The 14,521-nt window shown below is 36.4% G+C and overlaps 1 protein-coding gene across 1 annotated transcript; it reads right to left on the reverse strand.

The window, feature by feature from the left end:
• Positions 1–2,651: 2,651 nt before the first annotated feature.
• On the reverse strand, positions 2,652–5,285 carry LOC111404446. The gene is made up of 6 exons (XM_023033253.1): positions 4,965–5,285; positions 4,159–4,859; positions 3,935–4,067; positions 3,714–3,828; positions 3,158–3,605; positions 2,652–3,018 (listed from the first exon to the last, which is right to left on the reverse strand). Exons 1-6 carry the CDS (start codon positions 5,283–5,285, stop codon positions 2,652–2,654), a joined length of 2,085 nt encoding a protein of 694 aa, XP_022889021.1.
• Between the last annotated feature and the right edge of the window lie 9,236 nt (positions 5,286–14,521).

Genomic DNA, 14,521 nt, shown 5'->3' on the forward strand with positions numbered 1-14,521 from the left:
CATGACATCAACCTTTACCTGTTTAATGCAAATTGACGTGTGTGTGTGAATTCATGCCAACATATCAGATTTATGATGAATCTGAGTCCTGACCCCAAGTGGTCAAATATATCCTTACTCGCTCGAGAGATACACAACCCCCCAAACTTATTCTTTTCACTCAATTATTCCAGGGTTGTGTTTTAAGATTAGGAATTTATATAGTTGTAGTCCTTACCCTCTCGTAGTTCGGATTTAGCATTACTATCACAAGTCTACATTTCAAAAAGCGAAGGCTCTCCTAGATTTGATTGCTTTGATACTCAAGATCAAACTAGATTACTTGTCTCGCCTCAGAGGTACAGTCTCTTCAACCAAATGTCTAAGGGCTTTTCGTCATGTTTTGTCTCTCTTTTGTTTTTCTCACATTTCTTTAATTTCTGATTGATTTTCATCTCCTCATTTGCTTTCTATATAACCCATGTAACGAGCTTTAGACCGGTGACTCCCAAACCAGTTGGTTGTAGGGCACCAGGTTTTAAACCCTTTCAGGCTTATTCACTCGAGTTATAAAGGCTCGATAAGATGACTTTTTATTAACTCCTTTCCTTCTTGCTTTCTATATGACCCATGCAACGAACTTTAAGTCGGTGACTCCCAAACCAGTTGGTTTTAGGGCACCAGATGTTGAAATATCCTTACAGGCTTACTTGCTCTAGTCATAAAGGCATGAAAAGAAGTGTTTTATTCTCACATATAAAAATTGTGCCCTTTGTCATTTTTCTAGACATTTAGTTTCCAAAACCAACCCCCAATTTAAGATTTTCACCTACTCTTCATCCCACTGGTCTAGGCAATCCACACAATAAATTTCATGCACGGAGCCTCCACACATCTCACTGCTTTCCTATAATAGCTCAACTATCACCAAACTATCTTTAGGTAGTTTATGGGTTAATCAATAGAGGGTTATCATTTTTTTCTTACTTTATGCTCAAAATCCATTCACTCACCTAACATATCAAGCATGAATAGCGTGCATAGATAATGTCATGTGCTGCATCAACATGTATCAGTTCGTCAAATTAACACCAGATTCAAAGTTTTACAGTTTAAACTAGTTCAATAATAACATCGTAGCGAGCGAGGTTATTAAGCCCACACAAGCATGCATGAAGAGAATTAAAACAAACTGAATAGAATGCGAAAAAAATTTAATTTTTTTTATTTTTTTATTTTTATTAATTTTTTTCACTAATCATGCATGCATTATGCAGTAATGAAAATATATAATAATGAACACAGATAAAGATGTGAAATAAATTGAAATAAATTATGTCGCCCTCCCCAAACTTAGTCAATACATTGTCCTCAATGTAAGATTAACAAAAGATTAACGACATAATTTTTAAGGACAAAATGAAGATGAAGAATCAAAATGGGATAAACAATACGCCCCTGATCAAAACGATGGCTGGGATGGAAAGCTGGGCCCAGCATCATCATCGCCAGGAGGAGAGGAAATGCGAGACAAGATCTCCCTCAACATGGCAGGCTGTTGGGTCTGCTCCATCTGCATGGCCTGAACCCTCATCTCCAAATTCCCTAGACGGTCCCAAGACTCGTTCACCCGCCACTGTATACCGTCCATCCGGCTAACGTACATGCCCAGACGCCCGTCAAAGGTACTCATCTATAGGCGTGCTGCGATGGATTCACTGCTGGCAGTGGACGCGAAGTTTCTTGCAGATGCCATATCTATCTGCACCTGCTGAATGGTGGTAGTTAGTGCCCCGAAGGATTGCTGAAGCTACTGCATGTCTCGGCCGTGTCCAGTCATAGTAGCAAACATCTGCCACAATAACTGGATGTCCACGTCAGCTGGTGGTGGTGGAGCCTGTGGCATTTTAAAGTCTGTAGCTGCTTGCCCCTCTGCAGCCTGTTGCGGTCGTCGGCGCTCGTTTTCCAATTTCTATTGATGTTTAATTCTGGCGCGGTCCTGGGCGTCGAGTATGAGGCGTTTGATAAAAGGACTTAGTTTTTCCGGTGCCTCCCCTGCCTGAACCTGTATGCTCGCCGCTCTACAAATTTCACTGATCAGGCTCGGGAAAATCAGTGATGTGTGCCTGTTGATGTGTGTTGGAGAGTGGTGAGAATGGTGTGGGAGGAAATTAGGGGGAAAATGAGGAAGAATGTCTCGGTCATGGTTTAAAACCATGACCGAGATCTACTATGCGGCCGCATAGTACTAATCTATGCGGTCGCATAGTAGAAAAAATATCCCCCCTTTTTATTTCGGTAACCGTCTATGCGGTCGCATAGACATTATGCGATCGCACTGAAATGTAAAAAAATTAAAAAAAAAAGTATTTCCCTCGTAAATTTTTTTTAAAAAAAACGTTCTTTGATCTAGAAAAGCGTGAACCGTGTTTCCAAACACCCAACATCGTTTCAAACTCAACTAACATGTGTGTAATACCTAGGAAATTATGGGGATGATAGTTCGATCCAATTAACATGCAAGAACAATCGATGACCCTAAAAAAAAATGCAAATGCAGAAATGAAATAATTCTAAAAATAATGTGGAAAATAAGCTAATAAAAGGATACAGTAGGTTGCCTCCCACGCAGCGCTAGATTATAGTCGGTAGCTCGACTTTACCGTGTTGCTTCATTCTGATGGTCGAAGATGAACGGTAGACTTTTCCTTTGAAAAATCACCGCCCCAATAATGCTTCAGGCGCTGTCCATTGACCTTGAATGTCCCCTTGCTGTCGTGAGTGATTTCCACTGCCCCATGTGGAAAAACCTGTGTAATAGTATACGGACCAGACCGGCCAGATCGCAGTTTTCCTGGAAACAGCTTAAGCCTAGAGTTGTAGAGTAGCACTTTTTGCCCCACCATTAAATTCACGTCTCGGAATGTGCATGTCATGCCATTTCTTAGTGCGCTCTTTGTAGATTCTTGAATTCTCGTAGGCTTCCATTCTAAGCTCATCCAGCTCATTAAGTTGTAGGAGACGTTTTTCACCCGCAGCCTTCAAATCCAAATTCAATTTCTTCATTGCCCAGTAAGCGTGATGTTCTATCTCAAGAGGTAAGTGGCATACTTTCCCGAAAACCAGTCGATATGGTGACATTCCTATAGGGGTCTTGAATGCAGTCCTATATGCCCACAAGGCGTCGTTCAATTTCTTAGACCAGTCCTTTTGTGATGAATTTACTGTGACTTCGAGTATTCGCTTTAATTGTCTATTGGACACTTCGACCTGTCCGCTGGTTTGAGGATGATATGCAGTGGCTACACGATATTTAACGCCAAATTTAGCCAACAATTGTTCGAACTGACGATTGCAGAAGTGTTTGCCCCCGTCACTGATTATAGTCCTCGGTGTTCTAAAGCGGGTAAAAATATGTTTCTTTAGAAACTCAATCACCACCTTCCCATCATTGGTAGGCAGTGTAACGGCCTCTACCCACTTTGATACGTAGTCCGCAGCCACTAATATGTATTGATTAGAGAAGGATGGGGGAAATGGCCCCATGAAGTCGATCCTCCAGACGTCGAATAGTTCCACCTCCAGGATACTATTCAAAGGCATTTCATTTCTCCTGGATATATTTCCTGTGTGTTAACATCGGTCACATCTTTTCACGAATTCAAAAGCATCTTTAAATAGTGTAGGCCAATAAAAACTTGATTGAAGGATCTTCGCTACTGTTTTTGAAGCACCAAAATGCCCTGCATATGTAGATAAATGACAATGTTCTAATATCAAAGGCACTTCTTCCTCAGGTACGCAGCGACGAACAATTTGATCTGCACCCCGCCTATATAGGATGGGATCCTCCCAAAAATAATATTTCAAATCAGAGAAAAATTTCTTCTTCTGGTGACTGGAGTAATCAGGCGGCATTATAGATCTGGTTAAGTAGTTAACGATGTCTCCATACCAGGGCCCCCCTCCCCAAACCAAAAATTTGTTCATCTGGGAAGACTTCGTTGATTTCCACTATTTCTGTCTGTTCTGTGGCCTCGAGTCGAGATAAGTGGTCCGTCACTACATTTTCACTGCCTTTCTTATCCCTGATTTCCAAGTCAAACTCTTAAAACAACAGTGTCCAACGAATGAGATGGGGCTTTGCATCCTTCTTTTCCATTAAGTACTTGATAGCACGCATCTATATAAACGATGACCTTTGATCCCACGAGATATGACCTAAATTTGTCAAAGGCGTAGACTACGGCAAGGAGCTCTTTTTCTGTAGTGGCATAATTGAGTTGAGCTTCGTTCAAGGTCTTACTTGCATAGTAAATCACGTGAAATATCTTATTTCTTCGTTGTCCTAAGACAGCCCCAACAGCATAATCACTAGCGTCGCACATTAATTCAAATGGCAGATTCCAATCTGGCGTAATGATCACGGGTGCAGAAATCAACTTCTCCTTCAAGGTATTAAAAGCAAACAGACACTCATCTGTGAACTCAAATGTGGATTCTTTCATCAACAGCCAGCACAACGGTTTAGTAATATTTGAGAAATCCTTAATGAACCTTCTGTAGAAACCGGCATGCCCGAGGAAACTACGAACACCTTTCATGGATGTAGGTAGCGGTAATTTCTCGATCACCTGAATCTTTGCTCTGTCCACTTCAATACCCGTTGCTGAGATTATGTGTCCTAGCACGATGCCTTCCTGTATCATAAAGTGGCATTTCTCCCAATTCAATACCAAGTTAGTCTCCGTACACCGCTGTAACACAAGACTCAAATGCTCCAAGCACTCATCAAATGAAGACCCGAACACTGAGAAATCGTCCATGAAGACCTCGATGAATTTCTCAATCATATCTGAGAAGATAGCCATCATGTAGCGCTGAAAAGTAGCAGGAGTATTGCATAAACCAAACGGCATCCTACGGTATGCAAAGGTACCGTAGGGGCAAGTGAAAATTGTCTTCTCCTGATCGTCAGGTGCTACTGGAATCTGATTATACCCGGAATATCCATCCAGAAAACAATAATGCGAATGCCCTGTTAGTCTCTCCAGCATCTGATCAATGAACGGTAATGGGAAGTGATCCTTTCGAGTAGCGGCGTTTAGTTTACGGTAATCAATGCAAACTCTCCATCCAATCACAGTTCGTGTAGGAATCAACTCATTTTTCTCGTTTTCAATCACCGTAATACCCCTTTTCTTGGGAACAACTTGTACTACACTGATCCAAGCACTATCTGATATTGGATAGATGATACCTGCGTCGAGCAACTTCAATACCTCAGCCCTGACCACTTCCTTCATGTTTGGATTCACTCTCCGCTGACTATCAATGCTTGGTTTGAATTTTTCCTCCATGAGTATTTTGTGCATGCATAGCGACGGACTGATCCCCTTGATATCTGCAATCGACTATCCAATGGCTGTTTTATTTTCCCTTAGCACCCGAAGTAGTTTCTTTTCCTCCACTTCACTGACAGTACTTGAAATAATATCCGGAAGTGTAGAAGATTCCCCCAGGTAAGCATATCTCATGTGTGGTGGCAGTTGCTTGAGTTCCAATTTGGGAGGTTGCTGAATAGATGGCACTGACTGTGTAGTTCTGGTTCCCAGTTCTTCGAAGTAGCGTCTACGCATGTATGGCAGATTAGTCTCCAAGAATCGTGCACATGTTTCAATCTCACTCGAATCAGTGTGAGTAGATTGAGAATGTGCAATGCACGCCTTGTAAGCATCGGAAGGATGATGTAGCCGAAATGTATCTTGAATTATTCTATCAATTACATCAATCTGGAAACAACTGTCTGACTCGATCGGGAATTTCATTGCCTTGAACACGTTGAACGAGATTTTCTCTTCGCCAAGCCTCAATATAAGCTACCCTTTCTGAACATCAACAATCGCTCTTCCAGTAGCTAGGAAAGGTCGCCCCAATATAAGTGGAACACCCTTATCTTCCTCCATATCCAAGATAAGGAAATCAGCTGGAAATATGAACTTCTCCACTTTGACCAATACGTCTTCAATGATCCCTCTTGGATGTGTAAGAGATCTATCTGCTAACTGTAATGTAACCGTTGTGGCTTTAGCTTCTCCCAAGCCGAGTTTCCTGAAAACAGAGAGAGGCATTAAATTAATACTCGCACCTAAATCGCACAATGCTTTATCAAAATGACAATTTCCAATAGTGCAAAGTACAGTAAAACTCCCTGGATCCTTTAGTTTTGGAGGCAACTTTCTCTGGATTCTGGCACTGCACTCCTCAGTTAGCATTATTGTTTCGTGTTCTTCTATCTTTCGCTTGTTGGAGAGGATATCTTTCAGGAATTTTACATAACTAGGCATCTGAACAAGTGCTTCGGCAAATGGAATGTTGATATATAGTTTCTTAAAGACTTCAAGAAATTTACTGTATTGCTGATCCAATTTATACTTTTTCAATCTCTGCGGAAACGAAATAGGAGGCTCATGAGGGTTGATAGGAATGGCATCCCGTGATGTACTGGAATTCTCCTTGCCCACATTCCCTGTAGTTTCTTCAGTTTGTTCCACAATTACAAATGTATAATACTCACCTGAGGGTCATCGATGATAGCCCATAACTGTTTCCCAGTGAGACATCCCTCTGATCAAGATGCTATCCAATGGTGCATTGGAGGGCAGCGTGTCTCCCCTCGTCTCGCAAAGCGGGCACCTAAAAGGGGACGGTCTCATATGCCCAGATCTGCAGCACATACAATTATTATATACAAACTTAATAGGAAATTTTTTTAACATTCATTATGTTAACCATTTACCTGCACCGCCAGGGACAATCCATAGGTGTCGTACTTGCGCATGGCTCCCTTTGACTTCGAGTGCGATCTGGTAAAAATGTGTACGGTGTCCTCGAGACATTTTCGGCCCCACGGATAGTCGTTCAAACAATCGATGTCGTAAACGATCTCTAGATGGAAGATGTCGATCCCAGCCTTCTCGTGGTGACACCGCACCACGCTCTCAAGGATGTAGACCAGACCTAATTTCAGTCTGTCTAACATCTTATCACACCTCCTAATTGCGTCGAACAGCTGTGTAAGAAGCACAGTTCCCTATCCCTCGAAGTAAGCTTCATGAAGACTATTTCTTCTCTGAGTCCCATCACCAGCTGCTTCATCGCCCGTTGTTCGCGAAATTATTTGTTTCGATTTTAAATCCACTGCAAGTGTACGGTTCGTTAACAAGTAGTAAAATGGACTATAAGTCCAAGTATCGATCCCATGAGGATTGAATTAGTTCGAATTAATCTAATATGACCTTAACCGAAACACGACAAACAAATTGCGTTTTTTTTTACTTTAACTTACAAAATATAATCGTTGATACAATTATTGACTGAGGATTATACCAAGTTCAAAGTAACTTGGATGCAATTTAACTAAAATTTTATAGAATTTATGGATGTTCTAACTCACTAGGATCACGAATCCCCAAACAATACCCGTTCAATAATCATTTATGCAAATTTGACACACAATTCCACAAAAGATGAATTGCTATTCCTATTTAAATTTAGCAATCTCTCTCGAGCAATGCCAAACATATCCCAATATATGATTCGACTATATTTCTATGACGAATACTAATATAACGGCATACATTATAATTCACGAATATCAATTGATTTACACAAGGCATAGAGGTATATTTCTATCCTCTATCGGACCATATGACGATTTATACTATGTCGAACCTATTTTCCTTCTTTTGAATGCATAAAACAGGTCACCGCATTCATATAATCACGTGTACAATAATTATATGAAAATAAAAACGAAATAAATCAATCAATTCCGGAAATTGTGTTCACATGCGTCAAAAATTCAAAACAACAATTAAACGTAGTATTACAAGGTTTATCGATCTCCTAGTAGTAATAAATCTAGCCTAACATGCTGAAAAGAACAAAAGTTAAAAGTATTTGAATAAACGACATCACTCGAATCAATATTCACTCCGATCTTCAATTTGCGCGATCTTTATCTCTTGTTTTCTCCTTTGTTTCTTTTTCAAAATCTCCCAAAAACAAGTAAAAACGGCGTCCCCTTCATTCTAGTCGAGTTTTTGTATTTATAGGACCCTAAAATCTTATTTCCAAAAGAGTTTCGGAAGAAAAAAGAAACCAATTTTTTTTTCAAATTTTTGTTCTATGCGACCGCATAGAGCAATTCTATGTGATCGCATAGAAGGAATTTTTCAAGCTTATTTGCTTTTGGTAAGGTACTATGCGACCGCATAGAGGATAATACTATGCGGTCGCATAGTACTATCAACTATGGGTAAATTGCATTTTGGTCCTCCCACTTGCATCCTTCACTTCTTAACATCTTTTCTTCATTCTTTTCATTTCATCATCCCACGATATCGTCAATTGGTAATTGGCCTAATCAATTTCTCGATTTGTTCATCGGATCAACTTTTAGATATTTGCACTGTTGGTCCCTGAACTTTCACTTTGCGTCACTTTAGTCCTTTTTTACGTCTTTTCTCCTGAATTTCACCATGTTCATCGTTGTTTCCTACAATTCACAAATGTACAACATTAAGTCATAATTCAATCATTTTGCTCGTTTTTAAATCATGTTTGTGACCTAAATAAGTGTGCAAAAACACACTTATCATCTGTAATCTTTAATCTCGTGATCAAAGTAAACTCGAACGTCGAAAAAATGGCGACTTTACCCTCGACTGCGAAGTGGAGGGTATCGCCGTTGACTGGACTCCACAATCGACATAGAAGTGTATCAATAATCTGACATGAGTACTGCAGATCTCTCAACGAGTATAAGGACCACAGGAAGGACTAGCGCAACATATCAACATGCTGATCATCAAGCAGCTCTAACACAGCATTGAAACTGTCAAAACTACTATTCCACGTAACTTTGTCTGACATCTGTCTCAACCCTGCATCAAGATGATAATCTATCCTGTAAAAATTTAAAATGTTATAACATTGTACAAGTGATAATAGAAAAAAGCATAATAATAGAAAATTTAGCGAACGAAATTGTAACAACAATACGCATGACGCAGATTTCATAATAATTAAAATCATCAATAATGTGAATTTTTTTAATCATATTATCAATAATGTCAATCTTTCCCAATTATCAATATTTTTTTAATCAATTGAAGTTCAAAAAATATTTAAATTCGATGAAAGAAAAAAATATTATTTATCAAAAACTAGTAATAAAAATAAATATTAAATTTCAAGTTAAATTTCCAAAAATTATTTCAAATTACAATTAAAAAATTAATTAAATTTGATGAACGAAAAGAATATCATTCAAAACTATTAATAAAATTAAAAATTAAAAGTAAAAAAATTATTTAAATTCGACGACTAAATTATTATTTATCAAAAACTAATAATAAAAATAAATTTTAAATTTTAAATTAAATTTCCAAAAATTATTTCAAATTACAATTAAAAAAATTAATTAAATTTGATGAACAAAAAGAATATCATCCAAAACTATTAATAAAATTAAAAATTAAAAGTAAATAATTTATTTAAATTCTACGACTAAATAAATTATTATTTATCAAAAACTACTAATAAAAACAAATATTAAATTTCAAATTAAATTTTCAACAATTATTTAAAATTACAATCAAAAAAATTAATTAAATTTGATGAACAAAAAAAATATCATCCAAAACTATTAATAAAATTAAAAATTAAAAGTAAATAATTTATTTAAATTCTATGACTAAATAAATTATTATTTATCAAAAACTAATAATAAAAATAAATATTAAATTTCAAATTAAATTTTCAACAATTATTTAAAATTGCAATCAAAAAAATTAATTAAATTTGATGAACGAAAAAAATATCATCCAAAACTATTAATAAAATTAAAAATTTAAAGCAAATAATTTATTTAAATTCGACGACTAAATAAATTATTATTTTTCAAAAATTAATAATAAAAATAAATATTAAATTTAAGTTCACAATTAAAATAATTATTTTAATTCCATGAATGAAAAAATTATTATTTATCAAAAATGAGGAAATAAAAATAAATATTAAAACAAAAATTAAGTGTAAAAATTTTATTTAAATTCGACGACTAAATAATTTATTATTAATTAAAAACTAATAATAAAAATTATTTAAAATTGAATTATTAAATATTTGTAAAAAAAAAATTGGGCTGAAATTTTTTTTTTTAAAAAGAGTGGGCCGACAGTCGGTCCAATAGTTGGACTGACAGTTGGCCCACTAAATTGGGTCGGCTTAACAGTCCGTATGGGCCGACTGTTATACCGACTATTAAGCCTAACTATTAACGGTCGGGTTTTACCAAAAAAAAGCCGACTTCCCTTGCAGCTGGCAATACTCCCCTTTTTTCGCTAGAAAATCTCATTTTCGGCGAGAAAAGCTTCCAAATTTACAAAACCAACCATTAAAACACTGTCTAAACTCTGTATTACCAATATAACCAACAATATATTGAGAAAATCTCCCACAAATGAATTATTCACACCTTTTATCAAAATCTAAATATTAATCCAAGCAAATATTCAATATAATAACGGTTACCTTAACAAGAATTAGTTCGCCGTCGATGGACTAGCAAGTTCTCCAACCGAAAGTTCTCCCGACTTTCCTCAATTTTGTGCGACTGTTGAGCAAATGGAAAGATGATAGTCGAGGGGTATTTTGGGATTTTGAGCTTTAAATTCAATTTTTGTTTTTTTAATTAAAAAGATGGTCAAATGTCACTTTGGAAATACACCTGGGTTATCCGGTCATTTCCAACAATTTCCTCCTCCATTGATTCCACTGAGCTAATGTCGACTACCCAACGACATAGTAACCACAAGCAAAATGGTCGCCTCCACCTTCATCGCCCGTTAAACACTGCGTTGTTTCGTCCTCCGTCCCTATCGCGAATCGAGCGATGAAAATTTCGAAATTTTTTCAGGCGCCATCGTTGTTTTCGTTTCCTGCATTAACCGACCACGACCTAACTCGTCGAAGTGGTAAGTAATGTGAACCATAAAGGTTGAAATGTATGGTTTGTATTTTTCCGTACATTGTGTACGTGTTTTGTATAATGGCTCTTTGCACCAAATTTTCAATAAGTAATTTTCATTTAACAGTTTGGGAAGAAAATGCACAGAAACTTTGCTTTACACCCCCACAAGATTCCTTCCTTCTCCGATGCTCGTATCAAACCTCATAGAGTTTTCATGGTTTCAACTATTCATTCTCTTTCTATGTAAGTTTTGTTATTCTTTTTACTATGCAGGTTCAGGGGAGTAGTGTTGTGCGTTTGAATGATTAAAATTTGGAATTTTTTTGTGTGGTTTTTATGAAATTGATTGGTGCCACTAAATGTCATTTTCATATAAGACGATAATTCACATCCAATTTTTCTTGTACATTTTGTTCTCTTACCTTTACGAATCTGTAGCACAAGCTTAGCAAATCTGTAGTCACTTTGGTTGTCGTAGTTCTCTGTTTGTTATGGGTTGGGATTTCCAGTGACTTTGGATTCCATCCGGCTGGAAAAGCTCTAAATTTTGCCAATCTGCTAGTTACAATTGGTCTGTATGGTTTCTGTTACGGTAGTAGTGTTCCCAAATATCTATTCCTCCATGAAGGAACCTTCAAGATTTAATTATGTATTACTTAGTAGTTGACTTTTGATTGACTTTTGGAAGATGTAGGCTTTGATGTTGTTAGTCTTATGGCTTTCAAACTTTTCTCGACTAATTTGGTAGTATAAATTGCTTAGTAGCTTTTAAAAGTAGATTTCTTGACAGTTCATCTATTGACAGTTCACTTCAGTAGTCCCTGAACTATCGTTCCGACAGTTAGTTTCAGTAATTCTCGACAAATGAACTTTTGATAAATGAACTGTCGGGAACGACGGTTCCTTTCCTCGGCACATAACCGTTCCACATGTCCATGTCACCTCATCCGAACACTGTACATATATTTTGCATTAACATCTATGAAATACTATGATATTACGATTTTTTTTATTTGTCGTTGTAACATGTATAAAATACTATGATTTGTATTTTATGTTACACATTTGATTCACTATGCGTTGTAGTTCCCCTATAAACGGAGATTTATGCCATTTATATGGGCTACATTATGCTTGATTGACTCATTTTTCGTTAGCATGAGGCATATTGTTGCTTACATGGACACTCGTGTCTGGTATGTAGAAGTAAGCAATTGCATTGTCAAAAGAAGATAACTGTTACGAAGGTACAATGAAGACTGCATTACTTTGTCCAGGGAGATACGTGTTAGGGCTTCGCATGGAAGAACATTCTGTTTTCCCTTGATATGTAATCGTTAAGTTACTTTTTTAACTTACTTTTTGTGATACTGATTACCGCAAATTGTGTAAGAGTATCATAATTTTGAACGATGTAACGACGGTCATGTAAAAACGGTCGACTCATGTGTCAAGGACGAAAAAATATTTTCAAGGATAATTTTATAAGTTTGTCGTTCCTCATGGATTCGTTGTTATGTTCGATTAAAGAATAACAACATTCGTTAATATTTTTAATGTCAGGATTGAAGATCAATCCATAATTTATTTCAATATCAAAAACTTGATTATGGAACATGCTACAATTAAGAGATAATTCGATATTGATGAGAATTGATAACCAACAATAATAAGACGCAGGTGTCTTTAATTACAATGTTACACAAGATTTGAGAATCACAGTTTTAACATATTTTGGACAAAGCGAATTGTACACTATATTTAAGAATTACAATTTTTCACAAATAATTGCTTAGGTCCAAGAAGTTGATTATAAAAAGCATGGCATCACTTCATTGTGAGTTACAGTTGAACATTTTATAACTTTTTTCACACTAGTGACCACTCACGTACACACACTCTTTTGCTAAGTACAACCATATCAAATAATGGGTTCGTCTACGAGAAGCAACAAACCTTTCAATTTGAATGAGCATTTGCTAGTACTTGATTCATTACCAAAATTTTCCATCGTAATATCGTCCGACGATGACGAAATCATCCCTCGAAATGGTAGGAGACCCATTTCCGCTGTTCCTCTTCCCAACCTGGACAATGTCTCAAGTGAAGCATCGAAATTCGAGATCAAGAAAAAGAATTCGACCATGATGATGAGTGGTTGGCGAACGTTTCGCCTCCTGAGTGGTTTCAACAGTTTCAAGTGACCAATTCGACAGTTTAATTGTATATCCCGACAGTTTGTAAATTTCGGATTTGACATTTCAAACGTCTAACCCGACGGTTTGTAAATATGAAATTTGATGAACTGTCTAAAATGTTGGGAAGCAAACGACAGTGGATGGAATGGATTCTTCAACATAGCACACTAAGTGTGGTCATTAGTATCACCATGTTGTATTTAACATTTACAAAATAGTAAGCTATAACAGTAAAATATAAATAATTTCTAATAATCGACCGATGATGAATGCAAGAGAAATATCTTCTTCATCAATAAAAATGAAAAAAGATGGAGAAAATTTAGGGTTTGTATGGTAAAAGAATATATATTTGTTTATGTTTCATTTTTCAAATTTTTTTTTACCATTTTTTATTAATAAAATTCATATTAATCAATATAATACACAATTGTCCATGTTTTTAATATACAAATTAAATCATCAAATCAACACAATCACTTTCCTTCATATCAAGCATCAAATACTACTAAAAAAGTGTCATTAGATGTAATTTAGACATTTCACCCAAAAAGTGACATTTTTGCTCACATAAAGTGAAAATGACAACTTTTTGGACACTTTCAAATTTTGTGACATTTTTGAAGATTCCCCATAATTAAATATACACGTAGACTGAAGTTCGAGGAATTGTCAAACAATTGAATGGTCAGAATTTCAATGTGAACCTCCAAGTTTTGAGAAAGTGGCTATTAGGCCTCTAAAATTTAAAAAACTGGAAACTAAACATCCTCAAGCCATCGAACATTTCTTGACCCTCAGAAGAAGGTTCAGTAATTATCAACTGTCGAGCGACTTCCAGATTTTTCCAGTATCTAATATCAATTGGCAATTAACATTCACGATTCTCTTACTCAACGTGTAAACATGTTTGAACGCAGTCTCGTTTACACTGGTGTCACTAAATTTTAACTTAAATTTCTTCTATTATATATAAAATAAAAGGTATGATGAGCGTCCCAAGTGCCAATTTCTCAAATTTCGGGGACTATTATTAAAAACTGCCCCTTTGAGAGTGGAACACAGTGATTCTCGAGGTAAAGAGGGAGCAAATAAAGCCATTTCCCTAATGCATTTTATATACTACTTGTTTGTGCGAATCGTGGTCTGTAGTCAATATTTGTACTCACCAGGCACACTTTTTTGCTTAGCTACTACTGCTCGAGAGGCATAAATTTCATGCATAAAGACTACCTTCCTATCACAAGGTGCAAAGAGAAGGTAGAATAGCAGAGACCAAGTGAAAAAAGAAAAAGGAAATAATTGA

This window comes from Olea europaea, chromosome 11 (assembly GCF_002742605.1).
Source record: "Olea europaea var. sylvestris chromosome 11, O_europaea_v1, whole genome shotgun sequence".
Taxonomy (NCBI): Eukaryota; Viridiplantae; Streptophyta; class Magnoliopsida; order Lamiales; family Oleaceae; genus Olea; species Olea europaea.

Bases quoted from the DNA above. Each gene is read 5' to 3' on its own strand.
- LOC111404446 (XM_023033253.1), bottom strand. From the start codon at position 5,285: ATGAAGGAAGTGGTCAGGGCTGAGGTATTGAAGTTGCTCGACGCAGGT. The intron at 4,860-4,964 runs GTAGCACCTGAC...GCTACTTTTCAG, and splicing joins CCGGGTATAATCAGATTCCA to CGCTACATGATGGCTATCTT. The intron at 3,829-3,934 runs GTATGGAGACAT...TATTTTTGGGAG, and splicing joins GTTTGGGGAGGGGGGCCCTG to GATCCCATCCTATATAGGCG.